The sequence below is a fragment of the Rattus rattus genome, chromosome X (genome assembly GCF_011064425.1).
Source record: "Rattus rattus isolate New Zealand chromosome X, Rrattus_CSIRO_v1, whole genome shotgun sequence".
Taxonomy (NCBI): domain Eukaryota; kingdom Metazoa; phylum Chordata; class Mammalia; order Rodentia; family Muridae; genus Rattus; species Rattus rattus.
This window is the reverse complement of record NC_046172.1, coordinates 88948732-88974859: the sequence shown is the minus strand read 5'-3', so window position 1 is coordinate 88974859 and position 26128 is coordinate 88948732. Positions and strand designations below refer to the sequence as shown.

The 26128-nt window shown below is 43.5% G+C and overlaps 2 protein-coding genes across 2 annotated transcripts; one reads left to right on the top strand and one right to left on the bottom strand.

Annotated features, from left to right (window-relative positions):
• Nucleotides 1-1029: 1029 nt before the first annotated feature.
• Maged1 (MAGE family member D1) lies at nucleotides 1030-7730 on the bottom strand. Its single transcript, XM_032889816.1, has 13 exons — nucleotides 7447-7730; nucleotides 6821-6894; nucleotides 5428-6126; nucleotides 4208-4876; nucleotides 4049-4112; nucleotides 3822-3901; nucleotides 3581-3672; nucleotides 3285-3364; nucleotides 3151-3193; nucleotides 2944-3006; nucleotides 2523-2637; nucleotides 1452-1837; nucleotides 1030-1234 (listed from the first exon to the last, which is right to left on the bottom strand). The coding sequence occupies exons 2-12, from the start codon at nucleotides 6863-6865 to the stop codon at nucleotides 1460-1462; spliced, it is 2328 nt and encodes a 775-aa protein (XP_032745707.1). The 5' UTR covers nucleotides 6866-6894; nucleotides 7447-7730; the 3' UTR covers nucleotides 1030-1234; nucleotides 1452-1459.
• On the top strand, nucleotides 7390-23690 carry LOC116888069 (glutathione peroxidase 2-like). The gene is given in 3 exon segments (XM_032889450.1): nucleotides 7390-7773; nucleotides 23162-23223; nucleotides 23225-23690. Coding segments are annotated over 3 exon segments (912 nt in total).
• The last annotated feature ends 2438 nt before the right edge of the window (nucleotides 23691-26128 follow it).

Below are 26128 nucleotides of genomic sequence, written 5' to 3'. Positions count from 1 at the left end.
GAGTCCTCTGCTGTATATGTGTTGGAGGCCTCATCTCAGCTGGTGTATGCTGCCTGGTTGGTGACCTACTGTCTGAGAGATCTCTGGGGTCCAGGTTAATTGAGACTGCTGATCCTCCTACAGAGTTGCCTTCCTCCTCAGCTTCCTCCAGCTTTTCCCTAATTCACCCAGAGGAGTCAGCAGCTTCTGTTCATTGGTTGGGTGTATATATCTGCATCGGACTCTCAGCTAAACGTTTGCTGGTCCTCTCAGAGGGCAGCCATGCTGGACTCCTGTCTGCAAGCACACCACATCCTCAGTAGCAGTGTCAGGGCCCCGATCCTTCCCTTGAGGTGGATCCCCCTTTGGGCCTGTCGCTGGACCTTCTTTTCCTCAGGCTCTTCTCCATTTCCATCCCTGCAGTTCTTTCAGACAGGAACATTTACGGGTCAGACTTGACTGTGGGATAGCAATGCCATCCCTCACTTGATGCCCTGTCTTTCTGCTGGAGGTAAACTCTACAAGTTTCCTCTTCCCACTGTATCTAAGGTCCCTCCCCTTAGTCCTGAGTCTCTCACCTCCCAGGTCTCTGGTACATTCTAGAGGGTCCCCCCCCTCCTTCCTCCCGAGGTTGCCTGTTTCCATTCTTTCTGCTGGGCCTCAGGGCTTCACTCCTGTCCCCCCCCACACACACACTCTACGGGATCATGTTCTCCCCTTCCCCTCCCGGGCCCCCGTCGCCCCCAGGTCCCTCTTACATGTGTTTGTTTTGATCATCCACCTGCCTTCACCATTCCGTTTCTTATACGGCATAGCCACCACATTCATTCCGTATGTGGGATTTAATGAATGAACCTCTACACCAGTCCTTAGATTTCATTGATATTGTGTTCATTCATCCCTCCTTTGGTTTCCAAACCATTAGTTGGATCTACCCACATTTCCATCTTTTGAAAGCTGATCTGCCCTTCAGGTTAGAGCCAATAAAATGTTGATCTCTCTCCCCTTCCCTCTGGGTATTCATACAAAAAACATGAGGAGCACATTTACTTCACTTTGCAATTTCAACATTTATTTCTGATACCAAAACTTGACAACACACAAGGAAAAAAAAGTAATAGACAGAATAGCAAATAAATTTATCTTGCATGCCACTCTCAGTCAACAGGATGTGGCTCTCTAGATAGCTGTGTTTTGAAGGAATCTGAGGCTTCAGCCTCACTCAGGGAAAACTATTGCAAATGATGAGCAGTATCTGTGAACATAAGAAATGGGGGAAATAATTCAATTAGCTGTATCAAGTAATAAGACCACAAACACCAAAGAGTACTCATACTCAGTACTTCCCTTTTCTCCACCATGGGCTGTACATTACTAGCTTAAGACTGTGAATACAATTCCCCCACTGAGCATATATCGATCCCCCACCCACCGCAGAACCCTACCTGCTTAATTGAAAGTGATTTACTTACCTGACAATTTACTCAACCCAGAAGAAGCCAATGGCACCGAAGTTGGCGGCGAAGTTGGCGGTGGCAGTGCCGCTGGGGCCAATGATGGGGCCGGTAAAGGCCTGGGGAAACCTGGAGCGGGCATTCTGGTGGTATCTGGCCCAGAAGGTAAAGGGGATCCTGGACCAAGGATCTCCAAAATCTCCTTCCTCATCCCAGGTCAGCAGCTCAAACTCAATGTCATCCCAGCTCCAGGGCCCAGACACAGCCTCGTCTCCAATCCCCATGCGGTTTCTTGCTTCGGCCCGGGCCTCTGCCTCAGCTGCAGCAGCATCCAGAGCATCCAAGGCTTCATCTGCAGCTTCCATGAACTGTGCAGTCCAGTCACGAGGGTCTCTCTTCTGAACCTGCAATGAGAAATAAAAAACTAAACCAAACCTTATACAGTAGCCAAGATACATAATCAGTAAGAGGAATGCAAAAAGAAAATACTGTATTATACACAATGGAATACTATCCAGCCTTTAAAAATGAAAATCCCAGTATTCATGACCATACGGGTGAAGCTGAAGGACGTTATAGTAAGCAAGACAATACAGAGACAAGTACTGTTTTTATTGACAAGTGGACAATCTAAAACTAGACTCACGGGCATAGACTAGAATGGTGGTTGCCAGGGTTAGCTTACGTGGGATGAAGAATAGGGACATATTCATCAAAGTGTATGAACTTGAGTTCGGTGTAATGATTAAGCTCTGTATATATTATGCAGCAGAATGTCTATAAGGTAATGACTACTGTAGATCTGTAAACTGCTTTTTCTTGTGTTACTATGTGTGTGCACATACATGTGCAAGTATGTGGAAGGACAGAAGGCAACCTTGTTTGTTGTTCCTCAGGTACCATCCTCCTTATTATCCGAGACAGTGTTTCTTAACAAGCAGGCTCCAGTGTGAGGCCATGAGCCCCTGTGAGCCCCTATTTCCACCTCTCAGCACTGGACTGCAAACACGCGCCATCCCCTCCCTCCCAGCTTTTGACGCAGGTTCTGGGGACTGAACCCGATTAAGCTATCATGGATTCCGCTATTACCTCTGCAATGAATCTCAGCACTTTCATCTTGCTAGTCTCATGGTAGGAGCGGAGGCCCCAGAGGAACTCATACTCAGGAGGGTTGCTGTTGGGCACTCGTCTGTAGTCCAGGTATCTGAAGAGGAAAAAGTCTGTGTTTATAGGCAGTCTGCAACAACATACATGCTAAGTAACACTGTGCTAAAGTTGCTGCTTCAGGTTTTTATCATCTTGGACTACTACTGTTTCCTGAGAATGTGTACTATGAGAATAGAGGACAGGCTTTACTAATAACTATGCTGTAAAAACATTCCACCTCAAAGCGTGTCTTCAGTAAACACTTCTGGATAATTCTGTGAACCTACAGGAGTGCTCTAAGTCACGTTTAAAGAACCTCTTCTGACACAGACCAAGCAGAGCCAGAATTCTAAGGACCACTTACTTCTGCTTTACAAACTCGTAAGTAAGAAGTTTCCTCAGATCGCCAAGGAGGGGATGTCTGACCCTGATGGTGAAAAAGAAAACGACAATCAGAGATTCTGCCTGAAGAAAACTAGAGAGTTAAAGACTGTCTTCCTATCTAATCTCATCATAATTTAAGACATCCCCTGCTGCTAAAGGATACTTCAGATAAAGAGCCCAGTCGTACCCAGGACGTAGTCCCATCTTGCGCAGTGCTTCCCAGAGGACGGCTGTAATAGGAGGCAAGAGGAGAGAAGGCACGGAAAGTGAGCATGGAAATCAGGCTGCAGCCAACCCCCAGCTCCAAGTCCAGTCACTCACCCTCAGTGGCACGGTTGCCATTCATGAAGATAATGCCCAGAATCACTAAGAGGAGGCCTAGCTTCGGTGTGTCTTTGGTCCTAGAGGAGTACAAAAAGAATACAGATATATACACCCCCAGCAACTGTTTACACGAAAAACCCCACAAGCTTACCAATTTAGCTTCTCCAGTATTCCTCAGTGGAGATCATTATGCCCCCACTCTGCCCATGACCTCCTATGTGACTGAATACTGAAACTCTTAGGCAAAAAGCATCACCGAGGAAGGCCATAACGCATCCCCTTTCCCATCTTACGTTCCCAGTATGCCAGCCAGGGATTCAGGGGTACTGATGAGGATATACAGATGCTCTTCTTTGTCGATTTCCTTCAGCTGGATTCCAAATTTCTACAGAAGCAAGCAAATGACAGCACTTAGCATAACATGCCAATAGGCAGGCAGTCACAGCGCTGTGAACCTTGTCCTTAACTCCATTAGTTATCTCACACAATGGAGAATTTGACCGTCATTCTAGTTTCCCAGGTGTGGCTCTTTACCTTCTCCAGGACAAAGCATGCGCGTTCAATGATTTCTGGATAAACATCAGTGTATTCTCGGATGATATCTCTCAGCATTTCTGTAGGAGAGAAGGGAAGCACCAGGACTGAGCACAGTAGCAGCCCCTTGGCCAGGCCTGGTAAGGACAGCCCGGTCAGGCTCCTCAGAGGTAGAACCAGCTATGGAAGGGAGTGGACATGACATCAGGGTCAGGAGAAGGGCCTACCTGAGCGCTTGATGGGCACCTTCGTGTAGTCTTTAAGCATCAAGTACTTGACCAGCTTATTTGCCTGGGGAGAAATAATTCAAATTAGGTTTGCAGAACACTTGGTTGATTACAAATGGAAGGACCACAGTAAACTAAGTGGAGAGGTACAGCACTTACTCTTTCCTGAAGAAGGGCCACATCTCGGGGCTGCGGAGGACCCTGGTTCTGTGAGGCACGAGAGTTGGGGGAGGATCTCAGATTAGGTGAGGGTCGTAAGTTCTGCCAGTCGGGTGGAATTGGCCAGTCGGCAGGGATCCAGTCAGGTGGAAAAGGCCAGTCAGAGGGAAAGGACCAGTCAGGAGGCATTGACCAGTCAGGTGGTAACTGCCAATCTGGAGGGCCTTGCCAATCTTGAGGGCTCTGCCAACTAGGTGGAGCCTGCCAACTGGGTGGGCTCTGCCATCCAGGTGTACTCTGCCAGGCCATTGGGTTTGGCCAGACAATTGGGCCAGGCCAGACAATGGGGTTTGGCCAGATCACTGGATTCTGCCAGATCACTGGGTTAGGCCAGATCACTGGATTCTGCCATGCAACGGGGTTCTGCCAAGCTGATGGTGTCTGCCTAGCTGGGGGACTCTGACGTGCTGGTGGGGTCTGCCTGGCTGTCTGGTTTTGCCAGCCTGATGGGTTCTGCCAAGCCAGTGGTGTCTGCCACAGCACATTAGGGGGTGCGCCAGGTGGGTTCTGAGTGGTTACTGGAACCGGAGCAGACCTCCAGTTCCCGGAAGCCAGCGAGGCACGCCTTTGGTCCCCATTGCTGTTCTCTTCCACATTCAAGTTATTAATCTGTATCATTAGAGAGAAGAAAATTTCAGGGTCACTATTAATCCTGGCTCCCCCCAGTAGCTATCCTAGGAAGTCCCTAGGAATCCTCACCTATACCTCATTAGCCATTAGCCACTTGGTTCCTCACTGTCTTTCAGGAAGGCATTTCATCTCCAAACCAGAGAAAGAAAAAACACAAAGTGGGGCCAGGGGTCTCCCCTTTCCTGTGCACTGCTTGGTTTCACCCTGAACTCATTTCCCCCTGACTGTGGTCTCTCTCGCTTGTGAGGTGGATCTTCAAAATCTAATGATAATTCTGGGTGAGCCTGCCTAGCTTAAGACATGGTGTTTACTGTCAAATGTAAGACAGTCTGCACACATACTGCCTGTGTCCTTGTATCAACTCACCATCAATCTGTGGACAACCGGGGGTCAGGAATAAATATTTATCTCAGCTCCCCTACAACTTTGCCAAAAAATAGAGATATATCGTGCCCTTTATTTTTTTGGAGCAAAGGAAATTCAAAGAAAGGAGAGACCTCAAAGCAAAGGGAAGCCAGCAGGGATCTCACCTTGCGGGTCCTCTTGCCCCGAATTATAGTCCGGGACTCCACATTCTGAGCCTGGGAGCCATCTGCTGAGGTCTGGGCTGCTGCACCGTCAGTTTCAGAGATACCTGCGCTGGTCCCTACGTCAGCCATTTTGGCCTGGTTTACATTCTGGGTCTGGGCATCAGCTCCAGGGATCTTAGTGGTGTCATTCCAAGCCTTAGCTGTCTTAGGCTGGTTGTTGCTCATCTCATTGGCACTGGGAGACTGAGAGAAATTGTAGATGGCACTGGGGCCAGCCTTAGTAGTGGTATTCTGACCCTTAAAGGCCATTTCAGACTTTTTAGCTGCTGATTTGCCTGTGGATGCTGCATGGGAAAAATCAGAGGCAGCATGTGGACCTTTAGAGGTGGCATTCTGTGACTTAAAGGCCACCTTAGGCTGATTCTTGGACATCTCCTTGGCATTACGTGCCTGAGAGTAATCATTTGACCCCTTTGTGGTGGTATTCTGGGCCTTAAAGCCTGTCTTAGGCCTGGCAGCAGCTGCTGAAACCTCAGTATCAGCCTTCTCATTGGCAGTTGGGGGCTGTGAACTCTGGGGACTAGCTTTCGGCCCACTGGCAGCTGCTGTGGCCTGGCTGGTGGGCGGAGCCTCGGAGATCTGGATGGCTTCCATCAAGGTCTGCACAAGCAAGGCGCTGTCTTCTACAGAGGCCTCTGCCTGCAAATACAGGAGGGGGAAATTTCAATCTCTGGGCCTTACAAGCCAGACCTGAAGGAGGGGCACGGCGAACCGCAGCAGAGGAACTGTAGACAGGCGTCACAGTACTCAGACATGGGGGCAGAGGCGGGTCAGAGGGAGGCGGGGCGGGAACAAAATTTAATTAAGGGTAGAGGGGGCAGGGCAAGGTGAGGGACAGTCCGAGGCAGCAGGGGCTGGTGCGGAATGTGGTGCAAGCACTGAACCCCGAATGGGTTTAGAGACAGACTCGTTAGGCTTGCCGTGGGGAGCTCAAGACCTGAGGACGGAGGAATTGAGGATAAACAGGGGAGGGTGGAGGGGGAGTCTCGCGGCGTGGAGAAAGGGAGGGTGGAGGCGAGAGGTTGGGGGATGGGGCGACAGACTGCTCTACACGCGTCAGGGGTATGGAAAAAAAATGGTTCCTTACCCAACCCGCATTCTCTGGGCAGAATGCCCTGACTAACAGGGCCTCCCCTTTCTCTAAGCAGGGACCGATGGCTGAAAAGGGCCGCCCCTCCCCCCCATTCGATAAACGCTAGAAATTTGAGAGCCCGCGGAGTCTAGGCCGGAAGAAGGGCAAAATCAGATCCTGCCATTTGCGCGACCTGAGGGGCCAGGGGTGGGCGTAATCTGTCAGCAAGGAAAATGGAGGAATTGGGAGCGGGGTTCTCACCTGGAAGCCGCGGAGGCCTGCACCGCCGTCCGGTTTCTGAGCCATAGCTCTTGTCTCTCTGGCAAGAGCAGAGCCTGAGGGGGGTGTGGGAGAGGAACTAGGCATTATACTACAGAAGGAAAATACGTAGGACCGAATTGTATGTGCGTGTGTGGTTTGATTATGGGGGCGGGTGAGGTGCTGGGTGGGGAGAAACAGGCCTAACTGGGGGCGGGAAAAGTAAATGGTCGTCCTGATAGACAACCTAAAATTCCCAGAAGCTGACAGGTAAAAGCTTCAAGTCCGCGGTTTGGAATCAGATAAGCGCTCTGAATGCGGTAGTTTACGGGGGCGGGGGGAGGCGGTTAGCGGGGAGAGGTTCGCGTCTCTAAAGTTGAATTAAGGCTTCGAATCTAGAGGAATCGTATAACGGATCAAGGTCGGGAAATGGGATTCAGTGAAGGAATTGGATAAAGATTCAGGGAATGAACGGGAGTTCGAATTAGAAAGGGTCGGGAGCGAGGTGTAAGTCCGGGGTAAGGCAGAGGAGGGGGTTTCTGAATTCAGGGTAAGGGGATTGGGATAAAAGAATGGGGGAAGGGCGCCACACCAGGGGGGCAGATGCCCAGTCCGGGGGCGGATCTCACCTTGCCTCAGGCCCCAACCCCAATCCCCTTCGTTGCTTCCTTCTTCACGACTCAGAGATTCGGGACTGCTCTGCTCCGCTCTCTGCACCCGCACTCTCTCCTTGTCCAGGAGAAAATGCCAGCGCGGCAGCTCTGGGCGACCCCGCCTCTTCGCCTAATATACCACCCACCGCCTCAGGAAGCCCCGCGCATGCGCAACAGATCACTGTCCAAATAAGAGTCCCGCTTGCTTTCCCAACAAAAGCTTCATCCTGGAGACCTTGTCGCGCATGTGCACTTGGAGGAGATCCCGCCTCTTTGCCAGCACACTATCCCACCGCCAACCAGGTTGACAGTGTACAAAGGTTCCTCCTCCCCTTCTCCTTACGCATCCACTCCTTCAACAGATGCGCAGCGCCTTTTGGTCCCACCCCCTTGCCCAACACACCAGCCCCCTACCTTTATCCGCAATGCGTCTCTTCTCAGTCCCGCCCTTTTTCCCGAACTCTCTCTAGCCAGGTCCGCAACTACCTCCCACCCACTTGCTTAGAGCCTCTTAGGTAGGCCTCTGCGGGGGGTCTCTTATTTCGACACAAACTAGGCCTCTGCTGAGTTCACGCACTTTGCAATGCAGAAACCTTAAAGGCAGGGGCAAAAAAAAAAAAAAAAAAAAAACAAAAACGTGACAGAGCTACCAGGGCAAGGGTCAGCCTGGGGATTCTATAGGTTTCCTCTCACGAGACTCAGAAAATTAGCGTTTCTCTCGCCCTTTTTGCAGTTTTTGCTAAAGAAATATTTCGTGAGGGGTGGGTCCGAGAGGTGAGGGAAGGGCGTAGGGCAGTGGGCTCTGTCCTGGAGCTTGGTTTTCTCACAGGCAGCCTCAGGAGATGGATGGAGGTCAACATTCTCATTTAACACATCAGGTAGCTAAAACGTAAACCCGCTGTATGGACCAGGGCGTTGAGCTAGTAACAAACAGAAAAGACAATATTTGCTTAAACACACTGGTAATCCCAGCACTCCGGAGACCGAGTTCTAGGCCAGCTTTGCATCTCTGAGACTTTATCTAAAAGACAAACAAACATCCATGTGGGGCCTGGATGATCCTGACTGAAAATCTGCTCTGAGAATAGAGGCATTCCTTAATCCTCTATTGGAATAACAAGCTTTCCTCTCCCCAATATTTGTTCCAAGGAAATGAGGCTTGTGTTCTAGGAGGCCTGGTGTATGTGGGAACCCTTCAGGTTCACTCTGTGCTCCTCTTGGCAGGCCATCTCCAGGAGTGAGACAGCGGGCTTTTTTGGTGCCTGCTGGAGCAGCCAGGGTAGTCAGGTGTGTCTGCCCTGTTCTTGCTGAATGAAGCTGGGCTTGGCTTTAGAATTCCAGGATGAGTGTCTGGCCTATCTGTCCCTGGCTGTGTGAGCCCCTGAGACATGGTCACTTTAGTGGACCTCTCTGAGCCTAATTTACTCACTTCACAAAATAGGAATCCCAGGAAGAGGGTCGTGTCCAAGGACGCACAGTCTGCTGTGCCAACATGGCTGGAGAAACAAACGCAGAAAAATGGCATACAGATGTGGTGACTCAAACCAAACCCATACGCTCCCCAAACCCCAGGCAGATCTGAGCGCGTTTCCCATTTATTCTGGCGTCAGCTCCTGACAGGAGCCTGCATATGAAAGCAAGCTAATGCTAGGAAGGACTGCAGCATTCTGTCCCCAAGGGCCAACATCAATTCTGCCAGGCTGGATGACTTCCCTCATCTGTTGCATAGCAACCTCCCCTGTCAGCTGCCTGTTTTTCCTCAGCACTTCCTCTGTAAAGTGTCTGCAGTGGGACGTGATCCGACTCGGGAAAGGAGGTCTGAGGTGCCATTTTATGTATCATCTGCTTCCTTCTGTGTCTGTATCTTCAGTCATGGGCCAGCCTATACCGCGTAGACTCGTATCCTGCTGCCCACCTCCCTTCTCCAGGTGGATATTTTTTTGATATTCTCAAAATTATTTCCAAATTTATACACACACACACACACACACACACACACACACACACACACATGAGGCACACACACATATCCTCCTCACCACTATTTCCTTTAGTTTTGTTCTTTTTGTCACATGAGATTGGGAACTCCTTTAGGGATGTGGATATGGGAGTTTGCCTAATTTATTCATTGTTGTACCTTCAGCAGGATGAACAATGCCTAGTACATTTTATATTCTCAATAAAGATTGTTTGATAAATGAAAGAATCACACAATCTACCCCATTGCTAAAACGAGAAGCCTGAGTGGAAATTTTTTTTGCCCGATAAATTCACTTATTTTTTTGTCATATACAAAGACATAATTTACTATGGAAACAGTTTATAAGCACCATTGACGATTGAAATGTTATCTAAATGCTATTGAAGTTAAGTAATCATTTTTGAATCCTCACCACCTGGAACCAGTGGCTAAGGCTTTTATGCTCCTTTTCATATTAGCATTTTTAAGCACAGGCACACAGCTTCTTACATAAATAAGATAGTATGCATGTGGAAAATATTTTAAATTGCACTCTTTGGCTTAATACTCCACATTCGTCTTTCAGTTCTATCAGAAGTGCATTGTTACCGTGCTGTTTAAATCCCTGCTTGATCAAAGAGTCATGTTTTTATCGTTTGACAAGAACCCGGAGCATACGAGTTTTTGCGTGTTTTATCTTATCAAAAAAAATCTTTTTCTGCGTCATTCTTTAAAAATGTTTAACGTTCTTTTCTGTTTCTGTTTGCTCATGTTAAAAACAGGGATCCTGGTGTTAGCTGAGTTCATTTTGGGGCGAAAAGCAAGGGACTGGCTGCCCAGGAAGGACAAAAGACTAAAATGCAGGAAAAGCTGAAAGGAGGCAGCTTCACAGGTTCTTTCCTTGGGACTAGGAGGGGAAAGTGGGAGGTGAGAGTCTGAGGGGTGGGTATGAGTCTACATAGGCTGCTTCCTTGTTGTTGTTTTAATTAAAACCCCTGAGCCCCCCTATTTTTCTTATTTCTTGTCCAGATGTTTGTCTCTGAGCAGGACCGTCTAACTAACTTTCCCTCAAAGTGTATGTGGGTTTATCTCTCGGTGTGTACAGCACATATGTGCTGGCTTTTGGATACCAGAAGAGAGTTGCGTTCCCTGGAACTGGAGTTACAGAGGTGGTTGTGTGCCACCTGGTGTGGGTGCTGGGAACTGAACTGACATCGGCTAAAACTGCCCGGCTAGCTCCTTTTTTTAAATTTAAACGTTTGTCTGTGTGTACGTAAACAGATTTACATTTCTTTGAGTTAAATGTACAACAGTGCAATATCTGGAGCTTATAGTAAGTGTGTGTTAGCTTTACAAGAAGCTACAGATCTTTCCTAGAGTGGCTGAACCATTTTACATTCCATTAGCCACATATAAGTGCTTTAATTTCTACAAATCTTTCGTGACATCTGAAGTTAGAATTTTTAGCAACAGTGTGTAGGAATAGCTCACCATGATTTTAATGTGCATTCACTTGGTGGTTAACTGAATATATTTCGGCGTGATAATTTCACACCCAAATCTCCTTTTTAGTAAAATGTCTCTACATACATTTTATCCATTTTCTATTTGGGTTATTTTATTGCTTTTATTAAATATGTTGGATCTTGGTAAGACCACTGCTTCACAAAGGTGAGGATCTGAGTTAAAATTCCTAACCCACATGTAAAAAGCTTGATATGGTTTTGCACATCTGTTGTGGGGGTGATGACAGGAGAATTGCTGGATCTTTCTGTCTGGCAATGAAAGACTTTGCCTGGGAATAAAACAGAAGCACCTGACATCCTCCTTTGACCTCTGTGAGAGCATGGGTGTTTACCTACATACACATGTACACATATACCACACACACTCGCCATACTTATACTCTCTCTCACACACACACACATATAACACACTTACCAAAAGAATAAGTCAATTAATTTAAACTTTGAATATTGACCTTTTCTAATTGATTCATGAGTCCCTTGTCAGATATGTGGTTTGCAGGTTTTCTCAGTTTATGGTTTATCTTATTCTCACTTCAAACGTTTATTTTATTTTTTTGTTTTTATATTTATTTGTGTGTGTGCGCGAGTGCGTGTGTGCGTGTGTGAATGTGTCCATGAATGCTGGAAGAGGATGTTGGATCCCTTGAAGCTGTAGTCACAGATGGTTCACATGGGTGCTGGGAACTAAACCTAATTCCTCTGGAAGAACAGCAAGCACTCTTAACTGTTGCGTAATCTCTCCCACCCCCTATTTTCATGTTCTCTCCCTCTCTTTATTTTTTTATTTTTTGGTTCTTTTTTTGGAGCTGGGGACCGAACCCAGGGCCTTGCGCTTCCTAGGCAAGCGCTCTACCACTGAGCTAAATCCCCAACCCCTCTCCCTCTCTTTAAAAAAATTATTTATGTTATGTTCGTTTGGTTTTTTGCCTGCATGTATGCCTGTGTGAGAGAGTTAAATCCCCTGGAACTGGAGTTACAGATGGTTGTGAGCTGCCATGTGGTTGTTGGGAGTTGAACCCTGGTCCTCTGGAAGAGCATCCAGTGCTCTGAACCACTGAGCCATCTCTCCAGCCCATCATTTTATCCCCCCATTCACTCCCGCCCTCCCTCCTTCCCTCCCTCCCATTCTCCCCCCCCCCGCGCTTGTTGTTTGGGACATGGCTTTTCTATGTAACAGAACTCAGGCTGTCCTGGACTCTCTTTGTGGACCAGGGTGACCTTGAACTCACGGAGATTCTCCTACCTCTGCCTCTCAAGTGCTGGGATTAAATTCATGGGCCACCACACCTGGCTCTTTTATTTTCTTAATAGAGTGTTTTGCAAAGCAAAATTGTGGAAATCAAATTGTTTGATTATTTTTTAAAGGATTGTATTTTTCTGTAAATGGTAGAACATACTTATAATTTCAGTATTCTGGAGGGTGAGATTGGAGAAGTGAAAATCCAAGGCTAGCTAGGGCTACATAGTGAGACTGAATTAAACCAACCAACCAACCAGACAACCAACCAACCAAACAACCAAATAAACAAAAATGGTTATTTTATGTCTTCTATGGGCTCTTTACAAATATTTAGTATATGAAGAATTTTTCCTTTTATCTTCTATACGTCTTCTAGTTTTAATTATAAATGTCTGTCATCCATTTATTTTTTAGCAGTTTTAGATTTTCTTTGTTTCCTGGTGCCTTGGACCAAATCCATGGCATTTAGGCAAGCCAGGTATATTATTTTCTTTTATATTGTTATGATAAAATGCCCTGACAAAAAAGCAACTTATATAAGAAAGAATTTATTTTGGCTTATAGTTACAGACAGATACATGATATAGTCCATTATCATGAGGAACATGACAACAGGCAGGAAAGCATAGTGGTAGGAGCAGGAAGCTAGCTAATGTTACATAAGCCCACAGGAAGCAGACAGGAAAAAGGAAGTAAGGTCAGACTACAAACCTCCAAAGCCCTCCCCCTCAATATACCTCCTCCAGCAAGGTTCTACTTGCGAGCAGCACCACCAACTGGTGACCAAGTGTTCTAACACAGAAGCCTATGTGGGATAATTCATATTCAGACTACAGGCACCAAGCAAGCAATCACTGACCTCCACTCATAGCCTCTAGTTTTAAATTTTGTTTGAGATACGAAGTTTAGGTTAAGGTTTGTTTTTTATTTCTCCTCAGATTTCCCCACAAGATGGGTTTGTTTAAAGATACTTTTTATCGATTGTATCAGTCTTGTGTTTTTGTAAAAATTCAATTGGCTTTATTTATGTGATGCTATGTTTATATCCTCCACCCTATGCCATTGTTGTATGTTTGGTCACCTATCAGAACTACAGCACTACTCACTGTATATTAAGTAGAATGATTTCTCTAAGTTTATTTATTCCCCAAATCATCCTATTCTTTTATTGTTTTCACATATTTTGGAAAGACATTCTCAATATATAAAAACCACCTTGTTTGACTTTTGGTAGGGATTTCACTCAAGTTGTGTATAAACTTAGAGAAATTAATATTTTAATTATTTAATTTTTCTAATTCATAACCTAGTATCTTATGTAATTTATTATGTTCTCTTTTTAATTCTATATTAAGATTTGTGGGGTATTACTATAGAAGGCCTGTACATCTGTACATGCTGTTAATTGACACATCTATTTTACATTTTAGTTATTATAAATACTATTCTATCATTAATTTTGATTTTCACAAGTTCATTGCACATATATGTATGTGTGTGTGTATACACACACAGATATATATATATATATATATAAAATTTTTTGGCAATGTGAATAAGAGAGCAGGCAAAATGATATCTTGTTTACAGTTTACATTATTTATTTATTTATTTATTTATTTATTTATTTAGATATTTTAAGACAGGGTCTCTCTACATAGCCCTGGCTGTCCTGAAATTCACTCTGTAGACTAGGCTGGCCTCAAACTCACTGAACTCTACCTGCCTCTGCTTATGAGTGCTGGGATTATTAAAGGCTTTTGCCACTACAGCTTGGTTTACAACTTACGTTAATGTGGTAATCTATAATTATATCAACTGCATTTGGACAGTGACTTAAATAAATGCCACTAATAAGCAAAGGTTACCAGAAGAGACTTCTGGATTCCTTTCCCTCAACTCCTCCCAAATCGTCCCCACCTCCTCACCCACCCACTCACCCACCCAAGTTCACACCCTTTCTTCCTAATAGAAAGACATCTAAAAAATAAAATTAAATTAAAAGAAATAAACTAGAATAGGACAAAACAAACAAACAAAAGAAACAAACAGGAAAAAGAGGCAAAAATGGCATAAGAAGTAAATAGACACCACACACACACACACACACACATACACATAAAAAATCCCATAAAAACACAAAACAGGAAACTATAATATAGATTTGTAAGATTAAAAAATTATACCAGATAAACACAGTCAAAAAGTTTCCCAAAAATACCATTGAATTAGTTTTTTTGTTGTCCATCTATTGATGGACATCCGGTCTGCCCTTAAGTGTGGTTAGTATACCCAGCGAAACTCTGTTGAAGAAAACTAATTTTTCCTTTACCAGTGTTTGTCAGTTGGCAATAGCTTTCGGGTTAGGATGGAGGCTTCTGTCCACTTCTGCCCAGTCATTTAATTCAATCATTACCTACACACACACGTGCACAATTTTACGTAATGTGCATCATTCAAGACTTGTTGTTTAATCATAACATTCTATTACAATTAATTTGACATAGCATTTTTTGTGCCAAATTCCTTTTTCTAAGCAACTCAGAAAAGTATATTTAGGGACTAAAGTGTTTATAATTAGGCTTGTTTATAAATTCTTTATTTGGAAAAAAAGTAAACCACCATAGTCTTTTCTATTATTGTTTCTCTGTTGTTTTTTAATGCTAGAGATAGCTGTTGCTATCCAAAGGCCAAATAAATATTCATTTTTCTGGGAATCAATTCAGAAATGTATACTTAGTGTGTAAAATTATGTGTTCTTTCCCCATTATTTACCTTTGAAAGCTATGCAATAAGTGAAGACTTACTTTCCACTGTTGTGCATTGAGGGTCTGCGTGCAGGGTTTCCTGCTTTGTCTCTTCTGACAACCTTTGTTCATTTGTGGAATGCCCACTGATGGTTATTTAGTCATTTCCCAAATGCATTTGATAGAATTAAAATGAACAAATGATGTAAATAATAAATAAGACATCAGTTTGCCTGCTTTCTTATTCACATTGTCACAGAAAAGGAGTAGGTCTTAAATCCAGTGAAAGAGGGATTCCTCCTATAACACTGTTGTCACCACTGCCACTGCACCAGTCCATCTTTCAGGCACGTTGCTGTCATAGGTTGAAGGATTCCTAAGTAGGCGATACTGGTGATTTTTCCTTTGGTGGCATGCAGATTATGTAGTGCCTTCTAGCAGCACGAACAGAATGGATGGAGCTTGTAGTGAGACACCAGCTCAATTTATACATGTTCAAGTGTTGTCTTCAACAACAGGGCCTTTCCTTACCACCGGGTTGTGGAGAGCAACCAATAGCCTTGGAAACAGCTTGCAGTGTTGGGCGGGAGAGGTTATGGTAACACTTTGGCCAATGAATCAACAAGTTCTAACCCATTTCTGACACTGGAGGGAAGCTTCATTTAAACAGTGACGTCATTTAAATTCCTTTCATATATGTATACATTTAGGAATATTGCACATTAGTAGGTTTTCATATGGCTTTTCAAAACACCCTTAGTGTTAGTTGTTGCTCCCTAGAATCCCTTCTTTACCCTGATTTCACATCCCCCTCTCCGTTGAATTCTTCTGTTCTCATTTCGTCTTCATCTCATTATAACACTATATTCCATTTCCCCTTCCTTGAAAGATTCCCTCTTCCCCTCTGATCTCTTACTGTGCATCTAGCTTCTGTGGTTATACTGACTGAAGCACACATATCTAAAGCTTAAAAGCTTAAGTGCTGAATAATATTCTGTTGTGTAAATGTGCCGGATTTTCATTACCCATCATCAGTTGTTGAACATTTGGACTGTTCCCAATGACTGCCTATTAAAGGAGGTCCAGTGACAGGCCAAAATTGGGATCCAGTTCAGGGGGAGGTCTGGGGCTCTGACGCTCTTACTGATGCTGTGGTGTGCTTACAGAAGGAGCCTAGCATGGCTGACCTCCAAAGGCCCAACAAGCAGCTGAAAGAGTCAGATGCAGATACTTCCACCCAACCAATGGACAGAAGCTGCTGACCCCTGTGGTTGAATTAGGGAAAAGCTGGAAGAAGCTGAGGAGGACGGCAGCCCCATGGGAAGACCAGCAGTCTCCAGTGACCTGAACCCCGAGATCTCCCAGATACTGGATCACCAACCAGGTAGCATACAGCAGAGTTGATATGAGGCCCCCAACACATATCCAGCAGAGGACTCCTGGTCTGGCCTCAGTGAGAGAAAATGCACCTAACCAGGGAATGGGGGGCCTGGTGTGATGGGAGGTCTGGGGTGGGGACTTCTTGGAGACAGGGGTAATAGGATGGGGAGTAGTCTGGGGGCAGACCAGGAAGAGGATGAAATCTGGACTGTAAAAAAGGATTAAAGAATAAAGATAAATAAATAAATAGAATAGAATAGAGTAGAGCAACGATGAACGTGGATGAGCAAGTGTCTCTATAGTAAGACGCAGAGTCCTTATATATATGCCCAAGGGTGGTACAGCTGGATATTAATTTAGACAACTTTTCAGCCACTTGTATAGCTATGATGGTTCCAAAGCTCAAGGAAAGCTGGTCAGAATCTTGACATATAATAACATACTTAAAAGAGGGACTATAAAAAGCTTGGCAGGGAAAAGGAATCTAACACATCTCTTCCGAAATCTATTGCATGTGCAATATTACTACCTGTATTGTTCACTGTGCTCTAAAGGTTCAGAACTGAGAATGAGTATACATATGAAAAGGGGACTTATTAGTTCTGCTTACAGGACATGTCTGTCTTGTAACAGAAAGGCTTAAATCCAGTAGTTGTTTAATCCATGATGCTTAATATCTCTACAGTATGAAGCTGGTACTTCTGAAGGATTCCCAGAGAGATGCTGCTTTTCAGTCTAGGAGGAAACCCTGAATAAGTTGGATTTTAATACCAGCCAAATCAACAAGATAGATGAACTAGCCAGCAAGAGGGCAAGTAGAGTGAAAAGCAGTCTCCGTCCATGTAGTTTTATGTGGGTTACCACCAGAAGGCATGGTCTGGATTTAGGATGTGGTTTTTTTTTTTTTTGTCTGGAAAAATCCCTCCCAAAAGTGGCCAGCAGATTGAGTTTTAGCTGATTCCAGATGTAGTCAAGTAGACAAGCAAGATTAGACATCACACCACCTATAAGAATAAGCTACTAAGAAAAAGATTGAGTGCAATGACTAAGAGAAGGCTCAGCTAAGTGCTCGCTTTAGGCACAAATTCCCTAGGAGAAAGAACATACAGTATAATTTGTGCCACTAAAGCTCTTGCAAATGTTTTAGGGTCTGTGAGACACTGGAGAATTTCTGAGGAAGTCTTTTATGTATGATCAGTGACTGAAAGACTTTTGTCAACAGTCAAAGCTGAATCCTCAGAGCATTTAGAATTAAGAACTCCTGCAAAGACAATGATATAACATCTTCCAGCATGACACCAGTCATACTTGAAAACCAAAGACCCCACTCCCAAGGATTTGTTAGTTAATTATCACTATAAAAATGTGGGAAACCTTCGGATTTTCTTTCAGCCTAAGAAAATTTCACAGACATTTTCCCGTGTAGTAGAAGTTGTCGTTAGTGGTCAAGTGTTTTCAACAATACAAATTTCATGATGCTCAGAAACACAATGAGTGTATTGGTCGTGGGAAAGGCTTCCAGAGTAAACTTGGTCTCTTTAACCGTGCAAGACTTTGTTGTGGAGAAATATCCTCTCCTTCTAATACACAAATAAAAGCATTCATGCCCAGGTCAGAATTTACTAAGCCTGAGGGAATTCAGAGTGGAAATAAATTGCACAGTAATGAATATGAGAAAGGACATCTGGAGGCATTTTTCACAATAGAGCACCAGAAAGTTCATAGAAGTAAACACATCCTTTAAATGGAATCAATATAATAATGCTTTTATCTAGATCAAATTATATTAATCATTGGATAACCTTTTGCAATGACTGCATGAAAATCTTCAAACAGAAATCAATCCTTGCTTATCATCTGCAAATTCAGAATGGAGAAAAGCACTGTGCCTGTAATGAATAAGCTTTCAATTAGAGACTGAATTTTATCCATCATCAAAGGATTCATAAAGACAAGACCCATTATGTATGTAAAATGATGATTATGGTGTCAACAGTATTTCAGCTTTATTTGACATCAACGAGTCCATGGTAGAGAAAAATATTTTATATGTAGTGAGTGTAAAAAAATATTTCAATGCAAAGCTTAATCTTACTCAACATCAGCCAAACATAGGGACAAGAGTCATATTAATATGGTAGTGATATGATAGTCTTTTGAGAAAGCCAGACCTTGATAAAAATGATAAATTCCACTTAAAGTTAATTATAATAGTTTCATTCATTTCAGGTACTTATATACCTACTCAAGTGCCAAGCACTATGATATCGGTACAGAGTTTGTTCTTAGAAAAATCATATAGGATTCTACACCATTATTCATGTTGCATTTGAAGAAGCAAACTATAAAAATAAAATTACATGAGGTGTAACTGCCACCGGAAGAACAGGATCCTAAGGTAGTTTAAATTCTTTGCTTATTGTGGCAATATGTGTTATAAAGACAGGGGTGTGTTAACCTTTGTTAATCAGTCAGTAACTCATTCCAGGAATCTGTGGTTTCTTCCATACGTGCTCTGGAACACCATACTGAGCATTCAAAACCACATGAAGCTCAGGAAGAAGGATGATCAAAGTGCAGATGCTTCAGTCCTTAAAAGGGGGAATAAAAATATTCATAGGAAGAGATAGGGAGAAAAAGTATGGAGAAGAGACTGAAGGAAAGGCCATCCAGAGACGGCCCCACCTGGGGATCCAGCTCATGTATTTACAGCCACCAAATCCAGACAATATTTCTTTTTTTTTTCACAATATTTTTGTTACCAAGAAGTGCACATTAACAGGAGCCTGATATAGCTGCCTCCTGAGAGGCTCTACCAGAGCATGACAAATACAGAGGCCGATGCTCCCAGCCAACCATTGAACTGAGAACGGGGTCCCCATTGGAAGAGTTAGAGAAAGGACTGAAGGACCTGAAGGGGTTTGCACCCAATAAGAACAATACCAACCAGCTAGAGCTCCCAGGGACTAAAAACCACTACCTGAAGAGCACACATGGACACACCCATGGCTCCAGCTGCATATGTAGCAGAGGATGGCCTTGTTGGGCACCAATGTAGGAGAAACCCTTGGTCCTGCCAAGGCTGGACTCCCCAGTGTAGGGGAATGGCAGGGCGGAGAGGCCGGAAGGGGTGGGTGGATGGGAAGGGGAACACCCTCACAGAAGAAGAGGGAGGAAGGATGGAATGGGGATTTATGGACCGGAAACCGGGAAAGGGGATAACATTCGAAATGCAAATAAAAATATCCAAGAAAAAAAAAAGAAGGAAAAAAAAAAAAAACCACAATGAGTGCATACAAATGTATCCAGGAGCTATGGGGGAAGAAGCAGTCTGACTTGATGTGCTTTCTTCTGAGAGTCCGCTGATGGCAATAAGGCCAGCTCTCTGGGCTGCACAGGGCTCCCTGCCCCATCCGGCCTGATAAAGTGCGAAGGCTGGGATACTAAAGCAAGGCTATGTTATTTAGAGGATTTGTGGGGGTTGGGGATTTGGCTCAGTGGTAGAGCGCTTACCTAGGAAGCGCAAGGTCCTGGGTTCGGTCCCCAGCCCCGGGAAAAAAAAAAAAAAAAAACCTGTTTAGAGGATTTGTGTCCGCCGTGGTGGTTGCAAACGCCCAGTTCCTAAGGGTGCAACTTAACGGCAAGCCTGTCCACTATGGTGTTAACCAAATGAAATTTGCCTGAAGCCTTCAGTCTGTTGCTGAGAAGAGGATTGGGTGCCATTGTGGGTCTTTGAGTCCTGAATTCATACTGGGTTGGTGAAGATTCCACAAATAAATTTTTTGAGGTTATCCTCATTGATCCATTCCATAAAGCTTTCAGAACTCCTGACACCCAGTGCATCACCAAACCAGTCCACAAGCACAGAGAGATGACATCTGCTGACTGCTAGAGCTGTGGCCTTGAAAGGGCCACAAGTTCCACCACACTATTGGTGGATCTCGCCGTGCAGCCCGGAGAAGGTGCCAATACTCTTCAGCTCCACCGTTACCGCTAATACACGTAATATTTGTGAAATTCATAGCCAATAAACAATTTAGGACAGTCAAAAAACAAACAAACAAACCAACCAACCAACCAACCAACCTCAATGAAAAGTTAGCCTCTTCCCTGACAACATTTCCTACTAACCCAAACTGGCTGACTCCTTTGACACAGCTTGCATACCAAACTTCACAGCCCACTTTCACCAGAAGAGTCACATGGATTGAAGCCAGATGCTAGAACAAGACTTTGTGTATGATATTGCCTCTTCAGGTCAAGGTTGGTGATCCTTTTCCTTTTACTAGGCCTTTATCACAGCTTAAAAATAAAAAGATGCAAACACACTCTGATCATGTTATATGCGTCCATGGTAATGTTTTCGTGTATTTGCTCATGTGCCATTTTGCCTGCTGGCCAGGGCTGTTAGTCCATGTCTATGACTTAGCATATTTGTTATCTGCCTTTAAATACATGTTGTGTGAAAAGTTTACATTATAAATCCCTGAAAAGGGATTAAATCAAATTGGCTTATTAAGTACACAAGAGTATACATATGATTAATTCCAATTTCACTTTGAAAACAAATTTATTTTATGTGTATGAATTTTTCTTTATATGTATGCATGCATGCATGTGAACTATGTGCATGCAGTGCCTGCCTGTGGAAGCTAAAAAGGAGTAGAAACCGCTGGAACTGGGGTTACAGACAGTTTCAAGCCACTATGTGGTGCTAAGAAGTAAAATGCCAGGTCCTCTAGGAAGAGCCTTAAAACGCCTTTGACTGTGGGCGCCACTCTCCAGCCCCAAAGATGTAAAAACAATACTAACAAATTATTTTAAATTTATGGAAAAAGTTAACTTGACATTATATAAACAAGGTCATCAGTTTAAGTTATATGTAAAAACTTTTAACCAATAAAATTAAGCCTTAATCCCATTCTTGGATCCAACACTGAGTCTCCTATCCAGCATGCAACACTGGATTCTTTTTGTCTTTCCTTGGTCATCCAGAAAACATAGCCATTTGCTCTTTTGCTCAGTTCTTCAGTGACACAAATACCTTTTGTATCCCAAACTATGTAACAGGATTAATAAGTAAAGATTTGTAGCTGTTTGTGCAACTGTCCTGTTTTGTTCTTGCTTGTGAGATAGTTCCCTCTCCAAGGTCATTGAAAGCTCCATCATCATGGGCAGCCTTTGCTAAAATATAACATTAAGTAGCTCCCAGATACTTGTGAGGCCTTGAGAAGAATATGTGAAAGAGTCTTTGGGAAAATCCAAATGGGTATCTGTGGGACAAACTAGAAATCTAGGACAAGAGAAACTCCCAGGATCCTATTAGGGTGACCATAGCTAAGACTCCTACCAATAGACGATGTGAAACCTGAAACAGCCACCCCCTGACACCAGGCAAGACTTCCAAAGGAGGGTAGGGGACACCAACCCAGTCACAAAACCTTCAGCCCACAATTTGCCCTGCTTATAAGATGTGCAAGGGTAAAGATGGAGCGGAAATAGAGGGAAAGACCTACTAATGCCTGGCCCAACCTGAGTCCACCCTTGATACTACTAATGACGCTCTGCTATGCTTGCAGACAGGAGTCTAGCATAACTGTCATCTGAGAAGCTCCATCCAGCAGCTGATGGGAACAGATGCAGAGACCCACAGCCAAGCATTAGGCAGAGCTCAGGGAGTCTTGTGGAAGGGGTGGGGGAAGGATTGAGGGAGCCAGAGGGGTCAAGGACACCTCAAGAAAACCTACAGAATCAACTAACCCAAGCACACAGGGGCTCACAGAGACTGAATCAGCAACAAAATAACATGCATGGATCGTACCTAGGCCGCCCATACATATGTAACAGATACAAACCTTGTCTTCATGTGGGACCCCTAACAAACTGGAGCAGTGGCTGTCTTTGACTCTGTTGGCTGCCTTTGGACTCCTTTGCCCTAACCGGGCTGCCTTGTCTAGGATCAATAGGAGAAAATGTGCCGAGTCCTACTGCAACTTTATATGCCAAGTAGAATTGATATCCGTGGGAGATCTCCCCTTCTCTGAGGAGAAAGGAAGGGGGATGAAGATAGGGGAGATGACAGGGAGGGGCTGGGAGGAGAGGAAGAATGGGAAGCTTTGATCAGGATGTACAGTAAATAAATACATTTTAAAAATCCAAATGGAAATAGTCTGTTTAAAACTGGCAAGAACAAGAACATGATAATTTAAAAATGCATGGACAAGTAACCTTAGATTGTACTATGTCACAAGTATAATTTGAATTAAATTTGCTTTTAGTAAGTAGGTAAAATTGTTTATGTTGCCTGGAGCAGAGGCTCTCCCTAAAACTGTAGCCTGACTGTGGTATCTGTTTCCCAACAGGGCTTTCTTATCCAGCCTCAGTGAGAGAGGATGGGCCTGCCATGACAAAGAGTTGAAGTGCCATGGTTGGAAGATGCCTAGGGGGGCTTACCTTCTCAGAATAGAAGAGGTGGGGGATTTGCTGGTCTCTGTGAGAGGAGAGGGGTAGCATTTGATGTAAATAAATTAATTAAATATTGTATGTCTTATGTTGTGTCTCCTAATATTAAGAGAGGGAATCAAATAAAAAGGAGCCAATAATGTTTAGAAGGATATAAGAACACATTTTCTCTGTAATAAAAAAGATTTAAAATGCTTTTAGATTTTAAAAAGGTGGTACTTTTGGTCCTAAAAATAAAAGATTCTTTAAAAGGGTATAAGACTTAAAGCAGAATAGGTAAGCTGCTTTTCACAGGGTCTGGGTCTGAGTAATTTACAACAGGGTTTATAAGAAATAAGACTTGACTGTACTTCACCAAGGCTTATGTCATAAGTCTTTCTACGATCTCAGTGCCATCAGCGGGAATGGGGTGAAGACAGATTTTCACACACTGAGACAGGGCAGTGCTGATTGAGAGTGTGGTACCAATGTATCGAACAACTACCCAGGACTTCCACCAGCTCCATGAGTTGCAATGTAGCTTTCCCAGGTGCCTGGTGGTTCTTAACTTCCTTAGCAACCAGTTTGGATATCAGAAGAACTGTCAGAATGAGATCCTGAACAGCCCTATGTATGTCATCCCTAGGGGTGGGTATCAGCCCACCTTCAGTCTTACCCAAAAATGTGATGGCACTGCACAGAACCAGCATCCTGTCTTTGCCTATCTGAAAGACAAGCTGCTCTACCCATTCTCTCCCACGACCAGTCCCCAGCTCATCATGTGGAGCCATTCAGATGTAGCCTGGCATTTTGTGAAGTTTCTCATAGGGCCAGAAGGGGAGGCTTTCCATTGTTACAACCTCACCTTCCAAACCATCAATATCAACTCTGACATCAAATGTCTCCTCAAAGTTGCCATCTAAAATGTGGGCTGCTGGGCCTAGCGATTTCTCAGTTTCCACTCCCCAAGCAATCTTCCTCATAACTCGGTGTATCCTAAGGAGACAATTGGGGGACTGAATCGTTCCCTTAATACCACTCCCTGAACCGAAGCACCTTGCCTTCCCTCCCTGCCTGTTTCCTTTAGCTCCCTCAAGGCTCTTGGTGAGTTCACTTGGGGCTCGAAGTAGGCTCTGGAGACTACAGAATGACGGCACCTTCCTAAATCCATACGGGAGATATCTGGGCTCGGAGCCAGACTGCTTTAAAGTCTAATAGAGAGCTGGTGTGTGTGGGAGGAAGACTTTAAAAAATGGTAAACTTACTATACTTTAAAAAAAAATAAGGTCAGATATTAGGAGGGAAGTACAAAATCAAACAAACACTGTAAGTTAACTTTTAATTTTGACCTTTGGAGTTTGAAACAGGACAAAATAGAAACAATCCTAAACCCAGGGAAAAGATCGTGGGCAAGAGAATAAGCCCAACCGATAGAACAGCTTTAGTCCTTGGGGATGTGTTTTCCCCCAGGCAGAATGACCTTGTGCCTCAGAAAAAGCATAGGCTAAAGAGATCCTTAAAGGGGCAATGTTTGTCACAGGCTATTGGAAACAAATACACCGCGAACCTGGTAAATTATAGTTATCGGGTGTCTCCTAGTTCCTGAGTGTGGCTTATAAAAATGTTAACTTTCTATATGGGAGCTTAGTTCTCTGTATTAGTTGACAGCCACGGACCCTTTTATAAACAAATTTATGTAATAATCTGTGTTTGTGAGCCTGACCAAAAACCCCATAATCTTATTTTTGTGTGTTTTAGTCTTAGAGATTGTGATTAGCTTAGCTAGGATGTCTTCAGCCTGTAAGAGCTTACATAATAGTCCGAGAGCACATGCAGACAGGGCTTGTTTTTGTTACCAGGTACCCATGATAAAAGAGCTGTATTAGGGCTCTCCAGAGGATCAGAAGTGAATGGAATGAATATGTATTACTGGGGGATTTGTCTTTAGCTTCTATGATATGGTCTGGATTGTCCAACAATAGCTATATTGACATTGGAGAAACTGAGAACCAGTAGATGTTCAGACGACAAGGCCTTAGCATCCTCGGTCTGACACTGTAGGTTTGACGCCCCCGTTTTGCATTCATTGGAGTTATGTCTGGTACTCTCTCTCATACTTGTTATTTTGTAAGACTCTATTTAACTGGTTTGTATATTCTCTCTTTATTATGCTTAATTTGTCTAAAGTTTTGTCAGTCTTGTAATTTTTTTCAAAGAACCATCTCTTCACGAAAGTTTTGTATTGTGTTTGTTCCTATCTCACTGATTTCCACCCTGAGTTTGTTTCTTCCGATTTCCTCCTTTTGGATATTGTATGTTCTTGTTTTTTCTAAAACTTTCAAGTGTATCATTAAGTTATTAATACAAAATTTCTTCAGTTTTTCTATGTAGGCATTTAGTACTTTATACTTTGCTCTTAGGACTGCTTACATGTGCCCCAGATTTTTTGATATGTTGTGTTTATAATTTTATTTGAGTCTAGGAAACCAAATCAAATCCTTTTTGGTTTCTTTTTACACTCAATTTCAATCTGGTCGTGTGTTGTTCAGTTTACACAGACTTGTGTACTTCTTGCCAACTGTGGTTCTCATCCAGCTTTATTCCTTTGTGGTCAGATAGGAAACAGGCTATTATTTTCCTATACTTGTTGAGTCTTGTTTTGTGTTCTAATATGTGGTCCGTTTTGAAGAAGGTTTCAACAGCTACAGAGAAAAAAAGGTATATTCTTTATATTTGGGGTGGAGTGTTCTACAAACATACATTAAATCTTTGATTTATGATGTCATTTAATTCGAGAATAGTGTTTAGTTTTTTCCAGATGCCCACTAGCATGGCGTTCAGGCCAGTCTGTGGTTTTAAATTGAATAATGTTTCATTTATGAAATCGGGTACCTGTGTGCTTGGTGCACGTATGTTTAGGATTATAATATCGTGTGGGTGGATTCTTTTCTTTGATGACTATAAAGCCCCTCTTTATTTCCTCTAACTAGTTTTCATCTGAGCTCTGTTCTTTCAAATATTGGAGTAGTTATGACTTCTTGTTTCTTAGTTGTGTTTCCTTGAATATCTTTTTCCATTATTTTAGTTTTAGGTTGTGCTTATCAGTGATAGGGAGATATGTTTCTTGGAGCCAATGAAAAGATAGATCCTGTTTTCTAAACCACCTTATTACTCTATGCCTGTTCACTGGGGGAATGAGACCATTAATATTGAGGACTATTGTTAAATAGTGCTTTTAATTAAATTCCTGGTATTTTATTGCTGTGGTGTTATTTTCTTAGACTTCTTTTTGCTCAATGTTTTAGGATTATGAGAGGATTGGAGAGAGGAAAGGAAAGGGAGAAATGTAATTATATTAAAA

Excerpts from the sequence above, each read along its gene's own strand:
- Maged1 (XM_032889816.1), bottom strand. The coding sequence starts at position 6,865 with ATGGCTCAGAAACCGGACGGCGGTGCAGGCCTCCGCGGCTTCCAG. Across the intron at positions 6,127-6,820 it reads CAGGCCTCCGCGGCTTCCAG|GCAGAGGCCTCTGTAGAAGA; the intron begins GTGAGAACCCCG and ends CTGTATTTGCAG. Across the intron at positions 3,902-4,048 it reads GGTGCCCATCAAGCGCTCAG|AAATGCTGAGAGATATCATC; the intron begins GTAGGCCCTTCT and ends TCTCTCCTACAG.